Raw genomic sequence first — 27,867 nt, forward strand, 5'->3', positions numbered from 1 at the left:
CCCGACTGGCACGTGTTGAGCAGCAGCGTGCCGTGGCACGGCAGGAGAGCCGTGACGTCGGGCGTGCCAGCCTTGCGACAGCGGCCCACCCTTGCCAACTCGTGTTGCCCGCGCGCGGTGGGGAACGGTGGCGCAGCGGTTTGCACCCTGTGCTATGAACCTGGGGGCCCGAATTAGTTTACCACTTACGGCCACAAACACAAGTGACGATTTTCTGAACCGGTCCTGGGCTACCCCTAGGTCGACTCGGCCTCAAATGTGTAGCTGGTGTAATTTGTTAACATCGCCACTCGGGAGACCAAGGCGGCCAGGCGTAGTGCTGAACTACCCACCCCCTTGTGTGCCGTGCCGGCTTTCAGAAGTGTTCGCTAACAGCACTTGCCCCAAAGCTCCCCCGTAAGGCCACACGGGGGAGCTTTGTCTGTATCATGTGACGTGGTGTCAGGCGATTACGAGACAAGCCGAAGTCAACTCTTTGAAAAAACAAATAGGTGTTTAAAAAAACCACATTCGTCAATAACATTGTGGCCTTAAGAAGAAAAGTATACCACAGAAGACGTTTGGAGCAATGGCCCTATTGCACAGGACATAGAGAGGCTGTCACGGTAGAGAGTACTCATCCCACCGACCCGCTTTGTGATTGATTGTGACGCTACAGCGCTGTCACGGATCCTGAAGCGTCATTTGGTCATTCAAGCCACGGCATCAGGTGTGTGTGTATTGTTACCAGTCACCGTTCAGTTTTCACTGCGAAATTAGCTTTATAATTCATGTGCAACACGAAGCGGAATAGCCCAGGTGAATAACCGATTGATCGGCGGTCGAGGGAAGGCATTGATGACGACTAAAGTCAGCTCCAGCGCCGTTACCGTCGCGAGCCACCACAAGAGGGGCCCCCAACGCACTGCCTGCACGCTTGTCCTGCGCACCGATTCAAAACTCCTCGATCGCATCCACACGTTGCTTCTCACGGTCCGAAGCACTCGGGGCCGGATCTCGTCCATTTTTATCCTCGGGTCGCCTCCTCTTGGGTCGTCCGTTTGCTGCTGTGCCTTTTTTTCCCCTCTCCATTAACGTCTCCTCCCAAGGACTTCTCTCGCTGACGGCCGATTGGACGGATCCCGGTGACAGAGTGGCTGCCAAAGGAGGGGGAACGAAGCCCCAAGACGATGCCAACCACCGGCCCGCGCCCGCACCCTAGGATGGAGCGCCGAGATCGGCTCGTGCGCAGGAGACGGACCGTGGTATCGCGGGGACCACGAGGGATGGCGACGACCGTAGGGAGGCCCTCATCCAGCAGTGAACAGGCCACGTCGCCCTCTCCACTCCGTTGTGGCCCAGGCTGGCGTTGAGCAAATAAAGTTTGTTCACCACAGTGGCGACCATGTGCAGCCTGGCTCTGGGCCCAAGTTGAGTGAGGAAGTTGACTCGGTTAACGTTCACAATGCTCGTTGCTTCCAGCCGTGCGACATAAAACTCCGTAAACAATCCGGTAAAACACTCAGAACCCTCGCTAGATGCAACACAGAACCCTGGTCTTCGCTACAGCTTATTCATATTTGTTAACTCGGATTATACTGACATATTTGAATCATACGGCATAATCATAACCGTACAGATAGCAAGAAAATACCTGGAGACACTGAAGTACACGCTTGCGCTCTGAGCGATTGGGATTTGCTCTTCACTCTTGACAGCAGTGTCCCGATAGCCTCACCCACGTTGTGTGTGTTGGCGCTTGTGAGAGGCGTTGTTTGTGTCATGCCGGGTGTGCAATGACGCGTCGGCTCCAACGCGCACTCGGGTTGTTCCGCGAGGATTTGTTTGCTACCCACACCTCCACTCCCTGCCTTCACAAGCCCCTGCTGGCCAACGTGGTGAAGTACGGTCAAAATAACCACCCTGACCCATACGACATGGCCTCATCCAGCAGTAGACCGTCAAAACGGCTATGATAATCTGATTATTCTAACCCTCCTAATAATATACGATTACAGGTAATATGATTACTCAACGCACCACTCCATGCAAATGAAACAGGATGCAGAGCGGAACGCGTCCGACAGGAGGTTAACCAAGGAGATGGAGCGATGGAATCGGCTTATGCGTGGCTGTGAGTGTGGATCACTGCATCACATGATCGTGATAGCTGTTAGTTGCTTTCAGGGAGCCTCCATCTAACAGTGAATTGATAAAGTTAAACATCATGGGATAAGCACGGTTTATCTATTTGTAAAAAAGCAATGTGGTGATGTCGATGATGATGACGGTGAGAACGAAATTACGAAAATAAACCTTTCTGATTTCATCCTTATGCGAGTGACATTGCAAAACGAATGTAAAACTTGTAAATCTCCTGTGCGTTATTTCACAGACGCTGCGTCTGGTTTACGCTTTGGTGGAAGGTCGATGTTCGGCAGAGAAATGGCCCAGAGCAGGAGAGCCACAGTGAAAGTGTGTCCACGATCACAGGACCACCTCTGAGATCCCCTCCTTCACGTGACTTCCGGCCCACACGGTAGCGGGCAGCACCTTCCCAGCCCTTCTGCCAAATGAGGGTAATGTTTGTGGCGTGACTGGTCAAACCGATATTTTAATTGTTGGAGCTGGAATTCGGCTAAATTAAGTGCAGACCCAAAAGTAACATGGTGGTGTATTTTGTGTCGCCATTGATGGCCGGGCTGAGACCATCACAACTTGAGAGCCCTGGTTTAATATCAATTCAGCCTACGTGAATGTATAGGACTCTATGGGAGTCGATGGGTCTCCACATGCAGTCCTCTACTGAAGAGCATCGAATAGTGTTCGTAAGTCGGTATTGGACTCTAGGTCTCCACCCATCGTTGGTGACCGGGCTTCGACCATCAACTCGCCACCCTTAAGAAACCCGGTTTAACCCCTAGCGGCCAAAACCCAGCTTTGAACCCAGGACCTCGGGGTCACCGGCTCGGCGCCGTGATCTCCGGGCCGCGTTACAGCGACGCGAGTCATCGACCGCGCGAGCAAAACCGAACGGATCGCCAACTCGGCAGCGCCCAGCTCCACTAGCACCGAGACGCCGATCCCCCCGCGGTAGCTCCACCGCTCGGGGCCCTCTCACTCCGCCAGCCCAGATCCACCAGCGACCATGGCCACACGGGCCTGGCTCGGGGTGAGCACCCTGGGGTCGCCCGTCCGGCCGGGGTCCGGGCTTGGAGTCGCCGCTCGCCCTCCCAGCTGCTGCTCCTCTTGCACAGCGAGCCCTCCCTGCTCGCCACGATCCACAGCATCGCTCTCCTGCTCCTCCTGCTGCCACTCCTCCTGCTGCCTCTCCTCCTGCTGCTCCTCCTGCTGCTGTTCCCCCTGCTGCTGTTTCTGCCGCTGCTCCTGCTGCTGCTTCTCCTGCCACTCCTGCTGCTTCTCCTGCTGCTGCTCCTCCCGCTGCTCCCCCCGCTGCTGCTCCTGCCACTCCTCCTGCTGCTCCTCCTGTTGCTTCTGCTGCTGCGGACGATGGTGCTGATTATGATCTTGCAGACTCAGCTCCTGATGTTGATGTCTTTGGTGTATCTGCTGTTCCTCCTGCACTGGCTGCTGCTGTAGTTGACACTCCTGCTGCTGCTGTGTCAGCAACAGCTGATGTGTCAGCAACAGCTGCTGCTCTTCCTCTTGCTTCAACTCCAGCTGCTGCTGTTCCTGGACTGGCTGCTGCTGCTGCTCTGGTTGTTGGTGACACCGTTGTTGCCGTTGCTGCTGCTGCATCAGCGGCAACAACTGCTGCTCCTCTGGCTGCTGCTGCTTGGTGGCGCCGCCGGCCACCGTGCCCTTGCCCAGCTCCCTGCGCCGGCGGCACCAGATGCGCAGGCAGCCGTAGAGCAGGAAGGCAGCGATGAGCAGCAACAGCACGCTGCTCGACACCCAGATGGCGATCGCCATCTCCTTCTTCCGGTTGCCCAGGTCCGGGCCGGTCGTGTGGAACGCGACGCAGGCACCCTGCTCGCCCCCATGCGGCGCTGGCTGCTGCCGCGCCAGATGCGGCTGCTGGGACGACCTCTGCTGCTGATGCTGCTGCGGAGGCGCGAGCAGCAGCGGCGGGACGGGCGCACACGACACGCACGCGATGTAGCCGGTGAGCGGCGTCAGCCCCTCCAGTGCCACGCGGTGGCGGCCCGGCGCGACGCGCTCCTCGCGCTGCAGCCGGCGCGGGGACGTCCCCGCCAGCGGGCGCTCCCAGTCGGGGCGGTGGACGGCGCGGGGAGCCCAGCCCTGCGGGCAGCGCCATGACGGCGACCACCCCACGGAAGCCGCAGTGGCCGACACGTTGTTCACGTGGAGCTCCATCGCTCCCGGGTGGGCGCTGGGGGACGCTGGTGGACGCCTGCAACGGAGAGTCGCGGGCTCGGGTTAAGAGGCGTCCAAGCTGTCTCGCTGTCACAGACAATGCATCCAGCGATCTGTTGCCTCCTCGTCATGGCAATCGGATGAAGAGTGCGGCTTGTTGTCCACGCCCTTCTCACAGTGCAAGGCGATCGAACGCAAAGGCGCCGCGTTTTATCTGCAGTCAATTACAGGGGTTGGGAATGGGTAGCAATGACCTGGAAACACATGTATGTATGTTGAACTTCTTTCACACTGTACATAGCCAACCGTGTTAATCGGAGATGCGGGGAAGGATAACAAACTAAACACAAAAGACAGTTCTGAAGAAATTCGTTTTCAATCGAGACTACTTGAAAGTGCACAGAGCTCTCAGCGGCTTCCTAATATCGGAAAAAAGAGCATTCTGGACGGCCGCAGGAGTCCATCCGAAAGCACGCAATGCCGTGACCGTCTTTGTTCAATGGCCAGCCAGAAGCCGCTGTGAGGATGACCGGAGTTCACGTGAAGATGGTTTATGCTCCTTGACGAGATCAGCGAGGTATTGTGGTAAATTTGTGGAAAGTACTTTGTGTGTAATGTGTGCAACCTTATAATGTATTCGTTCGGCAATCAGAAGCCAATGCAGCTCAGCGAGCACTGAACGGACATGGTCGGATCTTGCAGTACCCGTCACGACACGTGCCAGAGAATTCTGTGCACACAGCTTGGTAATGTTTTTGCCAGATGTCCCGTATTGTAGTGAGTTGCAATAATCGAGCCATGTTGATACTATGCTAGACACCGCTGCATTGGCCATATCACGACTCAATAGTGTTTGAATGTGCCGTAGAGCCCTGATATGAAAATTGCAGGCCCTCACTATATTTTGCATGTGGTGATCAAACGACATTATGGTTGAGTATGGTGCCAAGGCTCTTTAGACGAGTTTAAACTGTACTCCTGGAGTCTGAGACAGCCACGCCTGATGCTCCCACAAATGTTTTCGTCCGAGCCTGAGTGCCAACCAGCCGAACCTCCGGTTTTCCTGGATTAAGCAGCATTTCGTTTTGTGCAAACCACACAAGCACGGCTTGCGTGCAATCTCCGAGGTCACCGAGGCTCTCCATATCTCACTTTGACTTCACTGCGGTGTACAACTGTATATCATCGACATGTTGATGGAACTTAATGTAGTGTGATGAGATGACATCGGCGATCGGGGGGCGTACGTTGAAAATAGGAAGGGCCCGAGGATGGACCCTGTGGTCCACAAACTCGCCACGGCAGCGGCGATGTCCGTTCGTCTCCCAGCTTGACGAACTGTGGTCGACCACGAAGGTATGAATCGATCCACCCCAGTGCCGTACCCAATACACCGAACCTTGACCTTAGCCGCCGGATGAGTATCTCATGGTCGATAGTGTCGAAAGTTGCTGAGAAATCGAGGCCAACAACGCGGCGGCGCACCGATCATCCACGGTCTTGTAGAGGTCATGGGCGATCTTTAGCAGAGCTGTCTCAGTGCTGTGGAAATTCCGGTACGCCGACTGCAATGGGTTTAATCTGCCCATCGCTGTAATGTGGGGAAGAAGTAATCGCTTCAAAGGCGCTTTATGACCTTTGAAATCGTACTCAGGTTTGAGATCGGGCAATAGTTTGTGGGGTCACTATGGCTGAAGCCAACAGTTTTCAGGAGTGGTGTTACATGCTGGCGCAGCTTGGGCAAGGGAACAAAACAACAACAGTCCCAGAGCACACCAAGACAACAACAACAGTCCCAAACCACACCAAGACAACAACAACAGTCCCAAACCACACCAAGATAACAACAACAGTCCCAGACCACACCAAGACAACAAGAGTTCCAGACTACACCAAGACAACAACAGTCCCAGACCACACCAAGACAACAACAACAGTCCCAGACTACACCAAGACAACAACAACAGTCCCAGACTACACCAAGACAACAACAACAACAGTCCCAGAGCACACCAAGACAACAACAACAGTCCCAGACCACACCAAGACAACGACAACAACAGTCCCAGACCACAACAAGACAACAAGGTTGTTCCAAAACGTTGATGCTTTAACGGCAAAGGGTTTGTTACCTATTCCAATTCTTGTTCTTGCGATAGTTAAAAGGCAATCAGATGGACATCTTGGGTTTGACGATGAAGTTAATGAATTTGGAAAGTACAGCACAGATTTGCCAATAAGGATGTTATGGATGAACAGGACCCAATGTAGATATGTTCCTGCATAAAGTGATGCAGGAACATATTTTTTTATTTACGATTTAAGTAATTTCTCGAACATTTTAGTAACTGGTGAAAGAATGGAGAGATTCGTTTTTAATAATTAGGGTCTTTGGAGCCAATTTCATATGCTGGACGAATAAGGGCAGATTTCCACTCGAGTGGACATGTACCTTCGGTGAGAGGTTGTAAATCTGTGTGCAGGGTTTATAGATGAGATGTGTAAAAAATATTGCTTACGTTCCTGGGTCCGAAATTGTCACTCCCTCTTTCTGTCACTAATTCTACACGGTTTCCACCTTTGTAATTGTATGAAAGGATGCTGGATGGCTCCTTCGTGTCTTGTGTGTGTGCACTCTTTCTTTTTAAATTTCACCTCGACACAAAACCCACATCTCCATTCCTCTCCCCGCACTGCGGCTCTTGTGCCCAACGTTCGCACCTCACCCTGCCACTTCGAACGTTCGCGATCCGCCATCTCGGCCGTCCTTGTGACTCGCCTCCACGACTGCGTGGCTAAGATATGCACGCGGCGATGTGAGGGTTGTCGTTGTTGTGCATGAGCAGGGGTGAGCGTGCTACGTTATCGCACAAAAAAAAGCACACACCATCAAAATCGTCCTCAAGGGTCTAGTCATTCAACAGCTTGCAGAGGATGCGGAGCTCTCACGGCATTGCTTGGCGACGCGGAGATGAGAGTCTTAGCAGCGTCAAACGGTGTAGAGCTGGAACATCACCCCCATGTTCCAGTAAAACAGAGCTCACTCGGTAAACCGCGGAGAGCTGGAATACGGCTCAACGAAGCAGCGTTGGGCAAGGTTTTCTAGTAATTTGCGAGCAGTTTTTTTCTTCAAATATATCCCGCGATATCGGCACACATGACCCACTTCTCTGTTTCCGAATAATATAATCGGATAATTTTGTATTTTTTTTACATCCGCTGTAAATAATATTTAAAAAAATAACCACATCTCTTCTTAACCAGGGCGGCCTACGGGCTCGAACCGACAACTTGCGCGCTCCTACCGCTCAACCACGTCTCAGTGCAGAGGTGAATGAGTTCATGGCCAATGGGAAGCCAGCACGTGGACCCATGGCACCATAGCAACCGGTTTGTGCATTGGCGGTGTCGCCCATCCAAGAACACTCCAGGCTCAGCCCTGCTTAGCATCTGAGATCTCAAGTTCAAGTCGATGGAGTGTAACCAGGATGAGTCTCGTCACGTGTCAGAGTGGCCCCGAGCATGACGTGTACCGTGAGGGGGTGATGCTTGCTGTGTATGCTGAGTCCAGGGACTCCTTTACTCATGAACATTCGACTTACAAACTTTCAGAGATACAAACAAATCCGTTCGTATGTCCAGTTGCCTGTTCGGACCGAGAGTCATAAGTTCAACCGCTGCGTAATAGATGGCGGTGGTGGCATCGACATCTGTAGAACGTGAAGGACCAGTGGAATCTACATTTGCAGAATATGAAGGACCAGTGGCATCTACATCTGTAGAACGTGAAGAACCAGTGGCATCTACATTTGCAGAACGTGAAGAACCAGTGACATCTACATCTGCAGAATATGAAGGACCAGTGGCATCTACATGTGAACAACACGAAGAACCAGCTGCATCTACATACACAGCAGATTATACAACTTATAAAGCCATTCCCAGTTTTTAGTGTACATGCCGTACAACATGTTTGGAATCGACAGGAAACTCGCGAACACACAGCAGCTCCTGGACCTGGGGCTGCTGTCTAACCATCATCACTGGGCAGACGAAGGCCGCCGGGCTTGGTGTTGGCCATCCACCACTTCGCGTACCAGCCTTAATAGGTGCTCGCTAACAGCACTTGCCCCGGCCGTAAAACTCCCACGAATACAGATACAGCACCGCTAATGTCGCGTTGAAGTCAGCTGGGCAACATCTGCCAGCGAGCACCTATCGAGGCAAACCAGTCGGTGCTGCTCCGTTGGCGGAGGTGATGCATAATTATCACCACACTTCACAGCGACAATGTATATCATTAATATATATTTAATTGGCGTGTTAAGGTATGTGCTGTTAGCGAGTGCCCAATGAGTATCCCGAGCACAGTACAAATTTAAGGCCGAGTTGACCTAGGTGAGGTCCAGGACACTGTCATTGATGTTCGCCTCATACCGACAATTTGACTTGGGCCACTTTGGTTTATAGTGCAAGGGACAGCGCTCACCGCACACAATCACGTACACATACGCAAAGGTCCCCGTGTAGCCTCAACAGACTGTTGGGGCAAGTGCTGTTAGTGAGCAGCGCCTATTCAGGCCGGCACGGCACACGAGGGGGTGGGAGGTCAGCACCACGCCAAGCCGCCTTTGTCTCCCCAGTGGCGATGTCTTTTCCACACACACATGTGCACGTTATATTCCATACGGACATAATACATCAAACCATGACTCTGTTTTAGACTTAAGATAAATGAACATTGACTTAAACATAACATTGCTTATTCTAAGCTTGCATATTCCCGACTCGCATCTTTGCCCGTCCTAGGACGGAAGCTGTAATATGTGCAAATTTAATGGCAGTGAATCTGGCACAAAACGAAGTCATAAAACACCTCGCTTCATGTCACTGCAGCACTGTATATAAACTCACCTTCAATTTGTTAAAATTCACTGCTTTCGGTTGATGTATTTGAAATAAATTGGAAATCGATACAATATCTGGATAATCACCGAGAAACGTCTCCATAAAGAAGGGGCAATTTGCGTTATAAAATGTCCTCTGGGCCTAAACAATTCCAATAGCTTGAGGTGCAGTGCTCTGCGACTTACTTATTGTCGTGTGCTGCAGCTCGCCGGAGTAGCAAACAATCTGAATCGGAGGCAATGGTGGCAAAACAGCAGAGAAATTTTTAATGTAGCATCATTTGCAAGCGTAGAGTTCACCTTGCTTTTGTTTGACGTGGCAAAGAAATAAATGAAGGCAGAAAATGCAGTGGGATGTGGCGTGGAATTCATTGTCCGGTTAGCTCTGGATAAAGAGGGGACCATGGACTTTAAAAACTGTAATTTGTGCCGAAACAAATTTTGATTTCCGCTCCAGGTTTCTTGGCAGTCGTTAACGATGATTAATTAGCGGAATGTAATGGCGGGGAGTATTGGCAAAATTTGTTTCATAAAACACCGTACTGCATGTAACTGTAGCACTGCATTAATGTGAGTTAGTACAGCAACCGAAAGCAGAAGAGAATCAAGTATCAGAGCAGTGAATTTGGACAAATTGAAGGTGAGTTTATATAGTGCTGCAGTGATATGAAGCGAGGTGTTTTATGACTTCGTTTTATGCCAGTGACGGCAGCGATTGTTGCACGCAACAATCACGCAACAATCACTGCAGCGACGGCAGTGATTGTTGCACGCAACAATGTGATGAGCACAGCTGACGCAATGCCGCTGTGCCTCTGCATTAGACGGACACTCACAGACTCGAGGTGCAGTGCTCTGAGACGTCGTCACGTTCTGCTTTAGCTCGCCAGAGTTGCAAACATTGTAATTGGAGTCAATGGCCGCAAAGGAGCTGAAGAATGTCGATTTTTAGGATACATTTTTATTTCAGCATAATGTGGACGTGTAAAGTTGACCTCCATTTAGTTAGACGTGGCGAAGAAGGAAATGAAGGCAGGAAATGCAGCGCGATGTGACGTTGCATTGTGATGTTGAACGTTCTATAAAGATGGGTTAAATGGTGTTACAAAAGCAGCAACAGTCGCTCCAACTTCCTCAGCGTTAGTAATGAAATGCAGCGACGACGTGAATATTTATGTTGAGTGACGTGACGCGCGGGAGACACACGGGAGGCACGTTACTGAAGGTGACGCGTAGATTACTTTATACTAATACTACAGGTAGGAACAACAGGGTCCACACTGCCCACTAGGGATTATTTGTCTGTCTGTCGTGCATATTTGTCTGTCGTGCACGAATGCGCTGTCCAACCAAGTTCCTATCTGCCCAGTCCGAAGGAACGTGTTAGCGGCAAAGTGCAAGCAATTGTGCCGAAACAAATTGTAGTTTTCGCTCCACCTTTCTGCGTGTGGAGTGACGTCATTATTAATGCCGTGGGGGGGGGGGACTCAATATGGAGTGACGTCAGCCGCTAATTATTATGAATGGGGGGGGGGTCCATGTGGAGGACGTCACCTTATAATGATTATTAATGAGGGGGGCTGTTCGATGTGGAGTTACGTGACCTGCTCATGATTATTAATGAGGGGGGGGGGGGGTCCATGTGGAGGACGTCACCTTATAATGATTATTAATGAGGGGGGCTGTTCGATGTGGAGTTACGTGACTTGCTCATGATTATTAATGAGGGGGGGGGGGGGGTCCATGTGGAGGACGTCACCTTATAATGATTATTAATGAGGGGGGCTGTTCGATGTGGAGTTACGTGACCTGCTCATGATTATTAATGGGGGGGGGGGTCCATGTGGAGAACGTAACCTCGACTTAAAGCTTTCGTGACTGCAGAAATTAATATAGTAGGTTTTTACCCTTTTATCTGGCACCAAAACTGACACCTTTATACAAGGGATCATATTTGCAATAACCACAACACAAGCAGTCAAAATGCAAACAAAAAGGCTGCTTGTGTTGTGGTTATTGCAAACATGATCCCTTGTATAAAGGTTTCAGTTTTGGTGCCAGATAAAAGGGTAAAAACCTATTACTATATCTTGCTACTGGCAAATGAGGTCTCAAGGAATTCATATTCTTGGGTCTTTCGGTAAAGTTACGTAGATAGGTTCAAAGAAAATAACAAAAATAACAAAAAACTACGACGTTTCGATCGCGATACAAGCAGTCGTCATCAGGAGAAAAAAAGAGCAGGAAAGCTGCTGAAGCAGGCCGTTTTAAAGGTTTTAAATGGGTGTAGCCCAAGGGTCATAAACAAAGTGGGCGGGGCGAGTGATATTAAAGTGATAAATTTGCATGTCAATGTAGGTCGCAGAGCTCCCTCCACGATGACGAAGGCTCGGAGGTGGCCACTGAATTGTGAGAGATATCCTCGATGTGGCGGTGGCTCTGCGATCTTACATTGACTTGCACATTTCTGACTTTAACGTCACTCGCCCCGCCGACTACGTTTATGGCCCTTGGGCTACACACATTTAAAACCTTTAAAGCAGCCTGCCTCAGCAGCTTTCTCGCTCTTTTATTCTCCTGATGACGATTGCTTGTATCGCGATCGAAACGTCGTAGTTTTTTGTTATTTTCTTTGAACCTATCTACGTTAAATCTTGATTTGAAGCTTTCGTGACCGCAGAAATCAACTCTTTGGCTTGTTCGGTAAAGTCACGTAGGTAGAAAAAAAAATAGATCACGAAGTTTCGATTGCCACACAAGCAATCGTCTTCCTTTTCCACCCACGTGACTTTACTACAGGCCTCCTAAAACTGTAGATTCGCCATAAATAGCGCCACATATCTACAAACTAAGCCTGGCTGCGTCTACAAACTAGTGAGTGCGCGGAGTGCGCAGTTGCGTAATCCGCGGCAAGACGTACCGCATCGTTATACCGAGCATTGCAGCTGCAGCAACATGGGAGGGAAGAAAGTGGCGACGCCGTTCCAATCCTCACACACCCTTCAGTATGGGATGGAGCTCATCACGACAGAGGCCAATGGCGCGCAGTCCTGTCGTTGCTTGTTCTGTGTTCACCAAGGCCGTGATGTGGTCGAGGTGACGGGCGACTCGGGCCGCAAGCGCAAGAACCGCACCGACATCAAGTACTTCATGAAGCCGTTCCTGCCGCATCAGTACCGCCACCATCTTGAAGGGCAGCACAAGGAATCGTGGATGCTCTACCAGACGCTGTCGCCCGATGAGAAGAAGAGCTACTTCAACGGCATGGCCAAGCGCACCAACACGCTCCACAACTACATGGACCTGTCGACCACGTCGATCGACTACGTGATCCAGAACAGCATCATTGAGACAATTATCGGGGACTTGTTCTTTCGCGATGACGACGAGGACAGCGGCGACGACAACGACGACGAGGACGCGGCCACAGCCATCGCCAAGAAGGCCGCCAAGAAGGCCAAGGAGAAGGTCAACGCGATGAAGCTGTTCGTCAAGAAAGTGAACATCGAGACGGGGACGTATACGTACACGGCAACAATCAAGAACGAGATGCGCTTCGAGCTCGCCATGGACCACGTCGGTGTCGGCATGTCGTTCCGTCAAACGGCTGCTGCCATCGATCATGCCAGGATCCGCACCAACACGCCGAAGCTGCAGGGCATGAACGACCTCATCGTCGCACAGTCAGTCCGTGTTCTGGTGGCCGTCGGGCTGCAGATGATCGCCAGGATAATCGACGATCCATCGGTGTGGGCCTTCTCTCTGGCTGGCGACGGCAGTACTCACCGCGGCCAGTCGTTCTTCGACCTGCGCACCCGCGTTTGTTACCGCGGCTTCCTCGTCAATCTGCACCTGGTCGCGATCCCTATGTTCGAGCGTCACACTGCTCAGAACATCTTCCGCATGCTCGTCAAGTTCCTCGACGCGCTGTACCCCAACTGGCGCGCCAAGCTGATCGGCTTTTCATCGGACGGCGAGAATACGATGACTGGGCGTCATGGGGGGCTGGAGACGCTCATTGTGAAGGAGGCCGAGAACGACGTCATTCGAATCTGGTGTCCGCCTCATCAGATCGATATTGTGGTCAAGAAATCCGCCGAGTGCGTCTTCGATGGCAGCTGGGTGAAGATCGTGTACGACTTTTTGGTGTACCTCCGCGCCCAAAACAACCTGATCATCAAGATGAAGGTCAAGTGCCCCAGGAAGGCTAACCGATGGACCAATCTCGGGAACGTGCTCAAGTTCTACAAGCAGTACCGCCGAGCATTGATCGAGTACACTACTGAGAACAACCCCGCGAAGCTGCCCACCGCCGATTGGTGGGTTCTTACCTACGCGCTCGCGCCCGCCATCGACGCCATCAACGTCACTATCGTCCAGCTCCAGAGCCAGTCGCTCCTCATCGCGCAGCAGGAGGAGCATATTCAGTCGCTTATCGGGTCGCTCACCGTTTTGTTCAGTGTTGAGATTGTTGATGGCGTCAACAATCATGATGAGGCGTACGTGTCGTATCATGATCAGTCGATGCGCATCGCGTCTGCCGCGATCATTGCCCACATTGAGGACCAGGGATCGTTTGCGTAGGAGAGCTACGAGGGTCTCAATGAGGTCGACAAGACAAGGATCGTCAAGGAGATCTCGATATATGCGATGACGCTGATCGCGGGTCTCAACGATGTCAAAGCAGAGCGTAACGACGCCAATCGAGCTCTCGACCAGGATGCGGCGCCCGTGATGCCCGCTCAGCTCGTGAAGATGCGTCCTGGTGTGTTCGTGAAGGACGTGCTGGCAGTGCGTCGCGTGCATGTTACGAAATTCTGGTCAGCTGTGAAGGTCGACATGGTCGAGGAGGAGCATCGCCAACTGGTCAAGCTCTACAAGGAGGACACGATCATTCACGACGCCATCAACAAGCACACCAACACGACGACATTCAACGACGCGTGGGATGTGCTGCCGAGTGGTTTCGACAACCTCCGCGCTTTCAGCGGCGGGTTGGCATCGGTGCTCGCCAACACGACGGCGGTCGAGTCGGACTTCTCGATACTCAAGTGGGAACTCGACGAGTTCCGCAGTTCTATGATGCATCTGTCCCTTGAGGGCATCTTCCAGACAAAGCAGCGTCGCCTCCTGGTGTCGTTGCTTCGTTAGCAAGCGTAAATCAATGAAACAATGGGGCTCTATAGATGATCTACATTTATTCTACAAACTAATCCTGGCGGTGTCTACAAACTAAGCTAGTCTGTATAGTTTGTAGATATGCACAGTTTTAGGAGGCCTGCTTTACTATCTCCGTTGCTTTACCGATAGGCCCAAGAATAGGACGTCACCTGCTCATGAATATTAATGAGGGGGGGGGGTGGTCGATGTGGAGTGACGTCACGAGCTTTAAGGACATTCCTGAGTAATTTTAGTAGCGTATGTCTATGCCAATAGTATTCATGGCGAATGTAAATGGTCGGCGACAGAAAACCTCGACTAAAATAACAGACATTCAATATGGCACGCACACGGAGAACACATGGACATAGACACACAACAGACAGATTGAACATACATAGACATACATACATAGACACACAAACACATAGACATATTAGACAGATTGAACATACACAGACACACAAACACACAGACACATATTAGACAGATTGAACATACACAGACACACAAACACACAGACACATACTAGACAGATTGAACATACACAGACACACAAACACACAGACACATATTAGACAGATTGAACATACACAGACACACAAACACATAGACACATATTAGACAGATTGAACATACACAGACACAAACACACAGACACATATTAGACAGATTGAACATACACAGACACACAAACACATAGACACATATTAGACAGATTGAACAACAACAACAACCGCCATTCACCACTAAGTGGCGGTGACGTCACCACGACGCTTGTGCCAGGCCAAGTGCACCTTGAGGCCACGTGAAATGTCGAACGCCCGCTGGCAGGAGGTCACGGGGCAGACCCAGATGCCACGGGTCGACTGACCGAGATGACCGAGATGACTGGCTGATGCACCACCTGTGCCCCCTACTGTATCAACTTGCTGTGCTTTAGCCACCCGGCGCTCCGCTCGTTGTTGTGAGCGTCGCTCCTCCGCCCTCCATTGTTGTTGGAGGGCGACTGCCTCCAACTGCCCAGTAGCATCCTTCACGAGCCTCCTCCACAGAGGCCGATCTTGACACCGCTGGTACCAGTCATCGGCAAGTCCACTCAGCTCCACGTCCTCCTGTACCACATCACTCCTTCTCTTCTCTAGCCCGTGCCGCGCCCGTTTAGCCCCCTCGATCCGGCCGAACAAAAGCTGTTTAGGGATGCGGTGGCGGGGCATGCGGGCTACATGACCCAGCCAACGCAGCCTTGCCTGCCGGAAGAGCTCACCGATGGGACTTTGCCCAGATCTTTCAAGGATTTGTGAGCTCCTCACACAATCCAGCCTGGTTAAACCCAGGATGGATCGTAGGCAGGCCAGCCTAAATGTTTCCAACCGGCGAAGATGCTCCATTAGGGGGGTCCACGTTTCGCAAGCGTAGAGAAGGGAGGGAATGACTGTGGCCAAGAAGACCTGAAGCTTCGTGCGGAGCGACAGGCCAGGTAGCTTCCACACAGCGTTACGCAACCGATGAAAAGATATTGCCGCTCGACTGATTCGGAGTGAGACCTCTGCTGTTAAACTGGAGCCGGTCATAAGCACACTGCCCAGGTATGGGAAACTCTCCACTCTTTCCAATACTGCCCCATCACCGATTGGGAGTAGTGGGGGTGGAGTGTCCGATGGTACAAAATACCCAGGCAGGTGCTTAGTGGCACGCTCCAGTCTCAGCAGCAGTGTCTCCAACTCCTCTTATGAATGAGCAGCTATTACCAAATCATCGGCATACATAACGTGGTTGACCAATAGGGAGCCATCCCTTGATCGCACCCGGGCGTTGATCAGCCTCCCATTATATCTGTACCAAATAGAAATTCCCCCGGTACAGCTATTGATGGCTTCACGAACTACGCGGACAAAATAGATGTTAAATAATGTGGGAGCCAGAGGACATCCCTGTCGCACCCCAAGGTGTACAGGGAAAGGCTCTGACTCCCGGCCACGTAGTTTTACCCGGGCCCGCTCACCATCATGAAGGTCCTTAATGATCGTGAGCAGATGGTCAGGGACTCCGAAAGCACGAAGAACAACCCAGAGCCCAAGCCTACTGATGGTATCATAGGCCTTGACCAGGTCAATAAATCAGAGATGTAGGTCTTGTTGGAATTCCCTACACCTCTGCTGTAGCAGACGGACAGAAAATATGGCATCTGTGCAGGACCGCCCTTTCCTGAAACCGCATTGGGGCTCCGCAAGCCCCTCCTCAGCGTGCCTAGCAAGGCGATGTTGAATAATCCTTGCCAGGACCTTTTGATTGAACATACACAGACACACAAACACATAAGGCACATATTGGACAGATTGAACATACACAGACACACAAGCACATAGACACATATTAGACAGATTGAACATACACAGACACACAAACACACAGCCACATATTAGACAGATTGAACATACACAGACACACAAACACATATTAGACAGATTGAACATACACAGACACACAAACACATAGACACATATTAGACAGATTGAACATACACAGACACACTGTAGTAGGTTCAAGGAGACTTGGACGACGTAGTCGGAGGCACACTTATTTATTAACCACAGTTGTATATTACAGGCCGAGATATACAACACTCGAAGGGGTATCGGCCCCTTCACCCGTCTAACAGGGAGATCCCATAATCTCTGTCCCAGCTAGCCTATTCCTAGGTCCTCCACTACAGGGCTAGGGGAGGCTAGCTGACCCAGCTCTGGTTAAGCTGGGATTACGGCACCCTGAGTCCCCAGACCGGCTCTTAGAAGAACATCGGCTCTGGGCTCTCGGGGCCACGCCACTGGCTTGCCCTGGTCGGTCCTGAGAAGGACGGCGATCCAGGGGAGTCCCAGGGCCTATCTAGCCGGTCTTCTTGCTTCGCTGGTTTAAGCTGAACACTGAACCCCGAGCCCTCCGGCTCACCGCCTCATATAGCAACTCACCCACCGAGGGGTGGGGCCGTGGGGGATCCCAGCGCCGCATTAGCCCCCCAGGCTAAACGGTGCGGACGTGGATGTAAGCATCTCTTCGCGTACGGGCATAAACCACGCCCGGTGTGTTTGTTTGCCCTCCCGTAACACCTCTACATCACCCCCCCCTGTACAGTCCGCAGCCGTCCCGGCTGCAACAAAATTCACAATAAAGATGCATCCCCCCAAACCCGTGTGTGCCTCGCGTAACTAACAACAACAGCAACAACAACAACAACAAGAGAGAGAAAAATAACCCGACACACCCCCCCCGAATAAATACCCCATCCCGTAAAAAAAAAAACATATATATAATTTCCAGGACCGCCCCAACCCCGCGACCCCCGCAAGGGCCGCACAAGTGGCCGATCTCACAAAAGTCTGCGCGTTTTGGCGCGCGTTTTTGCAGCGGGACCGTCACAAGGGGCAGCCCCGGTTGGCCCAGTGGTGGGTGTCAATAGTCCGGGTGCGAGAGTGTCTGGCTTCGCCGATGAGCGACCCCCGACCCCCCCGAGCAGGGTTGGCGGTCGTGAGCACGTCAATCCTGGTGCACCTGGAGGTGGAACAGTCGGTGGCAAGTCAGGCGAAAGCAGCGAAGTCGGACTCCGGGAGTCGGTGGACCCCTCACATGTTTGGCCATGCGTGTGTGTGATAGGAACATGGGGCGCAACGAACGGTTTCAACCTGGAGGGGTGCACGAACCACCGACGCTTCCCCCATCGGACACGTACACATTGTGGCCGCAAGACCTGCACCACTTCGACGGGCCCCCGGCACGGCCGCACCAGCTTAGACGAGGTCGCCAGTGGTACTTGGGGACAGTGCAACCACGCCTTGTCACCCGGTTTCCACTGGAGCACATGTGCCCGACCCAGCCTGAGCCTTTCATTCGCCCTCTGGCGGAATTCAGAATTTTGGATGGCCGCCTCCCGCGCCTCTGTCAATTTAGCGATGTTGAATTTGACATGGTCGGTCAATTTGGATTCAGCATGCGGCGTGGAGATTTGCAGCTGAGTCGCGACAGGTGGGTTAGCCTCGCGACCGTACATTAGGAAGGGCGAAAATCCGGTCGCCGCATGCGGAGCCATTCTGTAGGCCGCCAAAACCCCCGGAATATGAAGGTCCCAATCGGTCTGGGATTCAGACACCTGTTGGGACAGCATGGACGTGATAGTCCGATGCAGACGCTCCACCATTCCGTCAGTTTGCGGATGATATGGGGAGGTACAAATTTTTTTCGGACCCAGGAGCACGCACACTTCGTGGAGAAGTTTACCCGAAAAATGTTTACCCTGGTCGGTCAGCAGCCGCTCCGGAGCACCTTTGTCGAGGACGTAGCCCTGGACAAAGGCCTCCGCGATGGCTGCTGCCGACTGGTTGGCAAGGGGCCAGGCCATAGGCCATCGCGTAAAATATTCCACCCCGGTCAATAGGTATTTATTTCCCCTAGGTGTAGCGGGGAATGGGCCCAGAATATCAAGCGCGACGAGCTCGTTAACCCGGGAAACTTTGATAGACTGCAATGGTGGGTTGGACCCCCTCGCTGGTGGCTTCCGTTGCGCGCACTGAGTACATGACCCTAAAAGATCATCCACGTCCCTTGCCATGCCCGGCCAAGAAAAATCCAGCTGGAGCATGGCAAGGGTTTTGTGAGTCCCCAGGTGAAGGAGTCGCTCGTGTGCAGCCCACACCACTCTACCCCTCAATGCGGAAGGCACCACCAGCCGGTGGCGGTGGGATCTCCCGTCCCAATGCATCAAAAGACCCTGGAATAACCCCCACAAGTCGACATTTTCCGCCCCCCGACCAGCTCCCCCGATGCGACGGCGCATAGCGAGGAGGGAGGTGTCCTCCATTTGGAGGCGCCCCCACTCCGCAACAGACAATCCCAGCAAAGAATCCCTCCCTTCTTGCTCAATAGGACCCGCAATTGAAGGCGCATCAGCGGCGGCCGCAAGCACCGAATCGGAGATCACATTCGGAGGTCTGCAACGCCCCGAACCCAGGAGGCAAGCGCACTCGCAGGTGGGTGGCAAACGCGACAGAGCGTCTGCGTTCGTGTGGCGAACGCCCTTACGATATGTAGTCTCAAAATCTAAATCTTGGAGAATCTCCAACCATCGAGACAATTGTCCCGATGGCTGTTGAACCCGCAAGGCGTACTGCAGCGCCGCATGATCTGTGCGGACGGTGAAATGGCGACCGTACAGATATGGGCGATATTGCTGAATGAAGTAAACGATTTCCAATAGTTCCCGATGGGTAACACAGTACCTTTGTTCCGCCGGAGACAAAACCCGACTGCCGTACGCTACCACATGCTCTACGCCCCCAACAACCTGCGAAAGCACGCCCCCAATGCCCGTGTTGCTTGCGTCTGTATCGAGCACGAAGGGTTTTGAAAAGTCTGGATAACTCAATGGCGGAGCCCCCACTAGGGCGTCCCGGAGGGAGCGAAAAGCAGCCTCCTCCTCCTGTCCCCAGTGAAACTTGACCCCCTTTGATGTCAAGGCATGTAAGGGTTTAGCAATTGTTGCAAAATCAGCGACAAACCGTCGGTAATATTACGCGAATCCAATGAAACTCCTGACCTCCCCCACCAAGGTGGGAGTCGGCCAGGAGCTGACACATTGCGTTTTGGCGGGATCTGTGGCAATACCTGACCGTCCGACAATGTGACCCAAATATCGCACCGATTCGCGGAGCAAATGACACTTCTGGGGCTTGAATTGCAAATTAGCAGCCCGCATTTTGAAGAAAACAGCGCGCAACCTCTGGAGGTGTTTGTCGAATGTTTTACTAAAGACGATGACATCGTTTAAGTAAATCAAACATGAATCCCATTGAAACCCAGCCAGGACCAATTCCATTAATCGCTGAAAAGTTGCCGGCACTGAATGGAGCCCCATCGGCAAACGGTTAAATTGGAAAAGGCCGTGCGGCGTATGGAAAGCAGTTTTAGGTTTAGATTCGTCATCCAGAGGGAGCTGCCAGAACCCTGACAGTAAATCCAACGTGGAGAAGAACCGCGCCCCCGCCAGGGCATCAAGCGATTCATCCATCCGAGGGAGCGGGTATGCGTCGGCTACGGAAATCTTGTTCAGCCGACGAAAATCAACACAAAACCGCAATGAGCCGTCGTGTTTTTTAACTAAGACGATCGGCGCACCCCAAGGGCTGGTAGAAGGGGATATAATATCCGCAGCTAGCATCTCGTCTACAGCCGATTTGACATGATCCTTTTCGGCGGGACTCAACCGAAAAGGATTTTGGCGGATTGGCACGCTGTCACCCGTGTCAATATGGTGTCGCAGCAGTTTAGTACAACCAATATCATATTTGTTCTGACTAAAACCGTCAGAAAACTCGCGCAGGAGGATTCGTAGCCTCTCAGGTCCGATGATCCCGCACAAAGCGCATCCAGCCACCCCTCATCACGGTCTGAATGCGGTTGCGACGGAGGAGCGGTGCTCACCTGACTAATGACCGGTTCCTCACAGGGTACCGGCGTCGCGTGCGCAAGCACGGTCCCTTGAGGAACCACCGCCGTTCGCGACCCCACATTTACGACCGCGATGAAGGGGTCCCCGTCCCCTTTCACAATGGTCTGGGCCGCTATCAAATCAGGTCCGTTGACCCCGGCCCTAGATGGTCCCAACAGAACACCCTGATCCCCAATCCCCTTAGCAAATGGTCGACGCAGCCTAAGAGGCACGAGCATCTGAGCTCCCGGCGGTACGCGTACCGTCCTCGCAACCAGCGCCTGTACCGTCGCAAATGCCGTATGGACAGTAGCGGGGGAGGACAAGAACATCATATGTCGGCCCGACGGGAGTTCGATGCAACCCTGGTCGATCAAGATACGAATCGGCATTTTGGCCAAGAAATCTGTCCCCAACAGGCACGGAACCCCCAGCGAGGAGGAGACCAATATCGGGCCGGATAATTTGATGTCCCCAATACAAATTTGTGCGTGGATCTTTCCAATAATGCCCAGCGAGCCCCCGTTAGCAGCATAGCATGGAACATCAACGGGGAGCAAAGGACGGCTTTGAACGGGGAGAATGTTATAAATTAAATCGGACACAATAGTTGCCGATGCTCCCGTATCAACTAAGACCCGCACCTCAACCCCATCAATATGCCCCACAACGACCGACGACCCCGCCGACGCGGCAACAACGCGATGGGCCAACTCAGACCACTGGCCCGGTTGGAACACCTTCCCCATCGTGGCACATTTTGACGCAACGACAGGCGATTTTGACCCCCGTTCGTTGTAGTGCGTGAGTGTGTCACAGGTGTGTGCGTAGGCCAAACATGTGGGGTGCCACGACTCGCCGGAGTTTGCTGGTGAGGCTTGGGTAGAGGCGCGACGTCCGGCCGAGGCGTCGCACCGCGCTGTCGAGGAGCCCGGCATCCCGAAGCCACATGGCCCCGGAGGCCACAGTTGTAGCAGCGCGTGAGCGCCCCAGACGGCTTGGGCTGATCCTGGCGGCTCGGTCCATCCTGAGCTGGTCGTCCCCCGGATCTCCACTCCGTCGTGCGACCCACAGCGCAGACCTCTTCCGATGGGAGGGTAGTTGCAGCCACGGTATGCCTGGCCGCCGCCTTGCTGGCCTTGCGACGCTGGGACAGCAAGTTTTTGTGGATGTGCCACGCGTCTTGCGCCAAGACGACAATGTTCAAATTGTCCGCCAACAGCAATATCTTCTCTACCACCATGGCGTCCACCCCTTCCTCGTCCATCCGAGGGAAAGCCAACTTCGCCAGGGCCAGGAGAGGTGTGCGGTATGCCAGGGGCGATTCCTTGGCGCCCCGCTGGCGATCGTAAAACAGCTGTCTGCAGTCAGAAGGTGGTCCGTAGACTGCAGACAGGAGTTGAAGCGCCATTTTCAGCGTGGCGCGCGCCGTTCTTGGCGCCGAGGTGAGGGTAGCGAGGGCGTTACTGTCGAGCATAGCCGGTAGCGCGCGTAGTGCTTCGTCATCCGTCCATTGTGACATTTCTTGGTGAGCAAGGAACCGTCTTCGGAAGGCTCCCCAGTCACCGTCTTCCCCCACAAACTCTTTGAGGGGCGGTAATCGCTGCTGGAACGCGGCCTCCGCAGCCGTAGATCGCGCCCCGTCGTTCCCGCCACTCCGCACAGTATTGGCGGGAAGGGCGGCCGCCATCGGCGGTCACACTGCTGGTGACGCGCTGGCCGCTATTGACGACGTGGCGGCTTCTGGTTGGCGAATGTCGGTCACCTGACGTAGCCCGGCCCTGCCCTCAGCACCCACTGTACTGATGGCAGCAAATCCGACTTCCAGCCCCGTTGAAATGGCGGGAACTGGCGTCGCGTGTCATCCGTCGTCGCCCCGTGCAACTCCTCCAGCCCCCAGTGAGTGATTTCCTACAACGTGGCGGCTGCCGCGTAGAGTAGCTCCGCCAGGCGGGAGTGAGCCAGCCGCAGTACAACCAATATCATATTCGGCCCCGGTTGCTCGGATTCGCCTTCAGCAATCTCGGGCTCTGAGTCGGCCGAGGTGTCCTCCTCCCCCGGTTCCCTGGTACGAGCCGTCTGTCTCGTAACCATCCTTAGAAGACCACTTCTGACGCCAGTTGTAGTAGGTTCAAGGAGACTTGGACGACGTAGTCGGAGGCACACTTATTTATTAACCACAGTTGTATATTACAGGCCGAGATATACAACACTCGAAGGGGTATCGGCCCCTTCACCCGTCTAACAGGGAGATCCCACAATCTCTGTCCCGGCTAGCCTAATCCTAGGTCCTCCACTACAGGGCTAGGGGAGGCTAACTGACCCAGCTCTGGTGAAGCTGGGATTATGGTACTCTGAGTCCCCAGACCAGCTCTTAGAAGAACATCGGCTCTGGGCTCTCGGGGCCACGCCACTGGCTTGCCCTGGTCGGTCCTGAGAAGGATGGCGATCCAGGGGAGTCCCAGGGCCTATCTAGTCGGTCTTCTTGCTTCGCTGATTTAAGCTGAACACTGAACCCCGAGCCCTCCGGCTCACCGCCTTATATAGCAACTCCCCCACCGAGGGGTGGGGCCGTGGGGGATCTCAGCGCCGCATTAGCCCCCCAGGCTAAACGGTGCGGACGTGGATGTAAGCATCTCTTCCCGTACAGGCATAACCACGCCCGGTGTGTTTGTTTGCCCTCCCGTAACACCTCTACAACACAAACACATAGACACATATTAGACAGATTGAACATACACAGACACACAAACACACAGACACATATTAGACAGATTGAACATACACAAACACACAAATACACAGACACATATTAGACAGATTGAACATACACAGACACACAAACACACAGACACATATTAGACAGATTGAACATACACAGACACACAAACACACAGACACATATTAGACAGATTGAACATACACAGACACACAAACACATAGACACATATTAGACAGATTGAACATACACAGACACACAAACACACAAACACATATTAGACAGATTGGAAATACACAGACACACAAACACACAGACACATATTAGACAGATTGAACATACACAGACACACAAACACATAGACACATATTAGACAGATTGAACATACACAGACACACAAACACACAGACACATATTAGACAGATTGAACATACACAGACACACAAACACACAGACACATATTAGACAGATTGAACATACACAGACACACAAACACACAGACACATATTAGACAGATTGAACATACACAGACACACAAACACACAGACACATATTAGACAGATTGAACATACACAGACACACAAACACACAGACACATATTAGACAGATTGAACATACACAGACACACAAACACACAGACACATATTAGACAGATTGAACATACACAGACACACAAACACATAGACACATATTAGACAGATTGAACATACACAGACACACAAACACACAGACACATATTAGACAGATTGAACATACACAGACACACAAACACACAGACACATATTAGACAGATTGAACATACACAGACACACAAACACACAGACACATATTAGACAGATTGAACATACACAGACACACAAACACATAGACACATATTAGACAGATTGAACATACACAGACACACAAACACACAGACACATATTAGACAGATTGAACATACACAGACACACAAACACATAGACACATATTAGACAGATTGAACATACACAGACACACAAACACATAGACACATATTAGACAGATTGAACATACACAGACACACAAACACATAGACACATATTAGACAGATTGAACATACACAGACACACAAACACACAGACACACACACAGACACAGACACACAAACACACACACACAGACACATACACACAGACACACAAACACACAGACACACGCAGACACACAAATACACAGACACACACACAGACACACATACACAGACACACAAACACACACACACAAACACACACAGACACACACACATACACACAAACACACACAGACACACACACAGACACACATACACATACACACACACACAGACACATACACACAGACACACAAACACACAACAACACACACACAGACACACATACACACACAGACACACACACAGACACACACACATACACACACACATACACACAGACATATTAGACATCAGGCGAGGCCTGTGCGAACCCAGTGCGAGCGCAGCCGTCGACAGCTCGGCACGCGTGCTGCACAAAGACAAAGGTCCCCCGTGTAGCACTATCAGACTGTTGGGGCAAGTGCTGTTAGCGAGCAGCTCGGTATACGAGGGGGTGGGTGGACAGCACCACACCCGGCCGCCTTTGTCTCCCTAGTGGCGACGTTTACATACCGCATCGGGTATTCATTTGAGGCTGAGTCGACCTAGGGGACGCCCAGGACTGGCTCATATGATCATCACTGGAGTGGGAATCGAACTCGGGTTCGTAGCGCATCTCGCTAATCATTGCGCCACCGCTCCCCGCTACACAATGCGGACATAGACACAGACACACAGACAGACACAGAGATCAAGATTGAAGATAAACACATAGACACAGACACACACACAGACACACAGACAGACACACACAATCCGCACCACGGCACGCGTGTTACCTTGCGAGTGGACTGGCGGCTGACAGCGAGTGAGCGAGCGCCTCTCTCCGTGGCTCACCACAGAGGCCGCTGCTGCTGCCGCTGTCTCCGCGTCTTCTCCCTGCTCCCGAGTGGGGGGAGGAGGGGGGAGCCGAGGTCCGCTGCCCGGACTGGCGATGAGCCGGGACGAGAGCCACGCGCCAGGGGGAGGAGCGGGGAGCCGCTCACCGCTGGTCAGAGAAGCAAGGCGCCCCCCCGCCCTCACCCCGGCTCCCCCACTGCTGTTTATCAAAGAAAAATATCCCCCGTGTAGCCTTCAACAGGCTGTTGGGGCAAGTGCTGTGAGCGAGTGGCACCTATGAAGTAATGAAGGCCTGATCGTCGAATTGGCAGCGCAGTGTGCTTACCGCTTCATCACCGCTGTCACCCACCCACCCACTCACTCACCCACCCACTCACCCACCCACTCACCCACTCACCCACCCACTCACCAACCCACCCACCAACCCACCCACCTACCCACTCACCTAACCCACTCACCTACCTACCCACCCAGTGTTAAGAGTAAACACGCTCCAGTGTGTGGCAGTGGTACAGCAGCACGTACTCGGCACATTCCGTGTCTGTGTGGCCCTTCAACAACATTGCGTTTATCGTCGGCGACGATTCTGGCGATTGGCCCCGCTTCAGAGCGCGAGAGAGACGGAGCTGTAGGGAGATGAGAAGCGATACTGATGACAGAGAGAGAGAGGGGTGTTGTGATGTCAGAGCCAATTCATTTATTCTCGAGGAATCCGATGAGCTACAAAGCTCCTTTGTCACAGATGTCCAATCAGGGCGGGCGAGAACGTCACGACAAGAAGCGTAGAACTCGCGAAAGGGACACACGGCGGTGTTCCATGGGGATCTGAAGTCGATTTGTATTTGATGTAACCCAGTGTTATTCCGCATTTGCTCGTGTGGATGGAAGAGGAGGTCGGTGACACTCCGAGATGAGATGAAGGGAAAGGCCCCATGCGGGATCGCGGGCAGCCCCTCGGCTACCCACGCTGTCGCTGCTGCTGCTGGCATTAAACAGATCGCCCCTTGATGACCAGGCCACGAGATCTTGGACATCTCAGCGGTGTAGAGCCTGGGATGGGGGTCTGAGTCGTGGTGATTAAAGAGCCTATTAGAAATACCGTGTCGCGGCCCCGGCGACGAGTCTTCGGGTCGTACCGCGTGATGCTCGACGTTTTGCGACGCGTGCAAATTCAGCTCTCACCCCAGGTGGATCGTGCACGGCCGGGTGGTGATGCCGCCGCGGCTGTGTTCCGTGGTGGGGGCAGCAGCAGGGGGCAGATCAACGATCCCCTTCGTCTCACTGCCCCCTGCCGTGTCCGCCCGCGTTCGCGACTCCTCATTGGGATGGCAGTGATGGGTGGCGCAGTGGTTGGCGCGCTGCTCTGCTAACCCAGGCTGCCCAACAAGTCCTGTTCCCTCTCACGACCCAATACCAGCGATAGTAAATATTTCAACTGGTCATGGGCCTCGTCTAGGTTGACCCAGCCTTAAATGAGTACCTGATGCGGTGTAAACATCGGCACTGGTGAGACAAAGGCGGTCGGGCGTGGTGCTGGTTCTTGGGGCCACCCACCTCTTCGTGTGTCGTGCCGCCCTTTAGTAGTACTCGCTAACAGCGCTTGCCCAGAGTCTGTACAAGGCTACACGGAGGATCTTTGTCTTTGTGGTCCACTGCACTGTGAACCCAAGTGACCTGGGTTCGATCCCTGGCCACGGCCCACGGTGGGCCCCACCTCCTTCACCAGCGCGGTGAAGTTTGGTCAAAGAACCGCCGTGACCCGCACGGAGTGGGGAGGCCTTCATCCAGCAGTGGATTGAGCTAAGAGCTGTACACATTTTTGAATAACCTGAGAATGCAAAACATGTTTCCAGACAACCCTCATGAGGTCCCGTGGACGGAGCAGTCTGGGGTAGAGCTATGACGTCAATGGGATGGGAGTTATGGTCCGCATGTTAAACAGCTGTGGAAAGAACCGGGGGACCCTATCAATCAACCCACACGCTCACCAAACCTCCCACCCACCCGCACACCCAACCACCCAGCAAAACACCCATCTACCAAACCACCCACCCGCACACCCACCCACTCACCTAACCACCAACTCACTTAACCACCCACCCACTCACCAAACAACCCACTGCTCACCCACAGATTCACTTAACCCACTCACCAAACCACGCAGCCAAAAATCCACACCGTGACCTCCTCCCACTCACCTCATCCGCTCGCCTGACTGCCACGTGCTCTGCTAAACGTCCCGGGAGAACCGAGCCAACTCACTGCACGCAGGCGCGCCACCTGAAGCCCAGGTGTGTGGAGTGGTCAGGTTGAGCCC

The 27,867-nt window shown here is 52.9% G+C and overlaps 1 protein-coding gene across 1 annotated transcript; it reads right to left on the minus strand.

The window, feature by feature from the left end:
* Positions 1-3,096: 3,096 nt before the first annotated feature.
* On the minus strand, positions 3,097-27,836 carry FNDC9 (fibronectin type III domain containing 9). The gene is made up of 5 exons (XM_078881106.1): positions 27,749-27,836; positions 25,490-25,629; positions 9,411-9,450; positions 3,565-4,354; positions 3,097-3,246 (listed from the first exon to the last, which is right to left on the minus strand). The coding sequence occupies exons 1-5, from the start codon at positions 27,751-27,753 to the stop codon at positions 3,097-3,099; spliced, it is 1,125 nt and encodes a 374-aa protein (XP_078737232.1). The 5' UTR covers positions 27,754-27,836.
* Positions 27,837-27,867: the final 31 nt, after the last annotated feature.

Source organism: Lampetra fluviatilis, chromosome 60, assembly GCF_964198595.1.
Source record: "Lampetra fluviatilis chromosome 60, kcLamFluv1.1, whole genome shotgun sequence".
NCBI lineage: Eukaryota > Metazoa > Chordata > Hyperoartia > Petromyzontiformes > Petromyzontidae > Lampetra > Lampetra fluviatilis.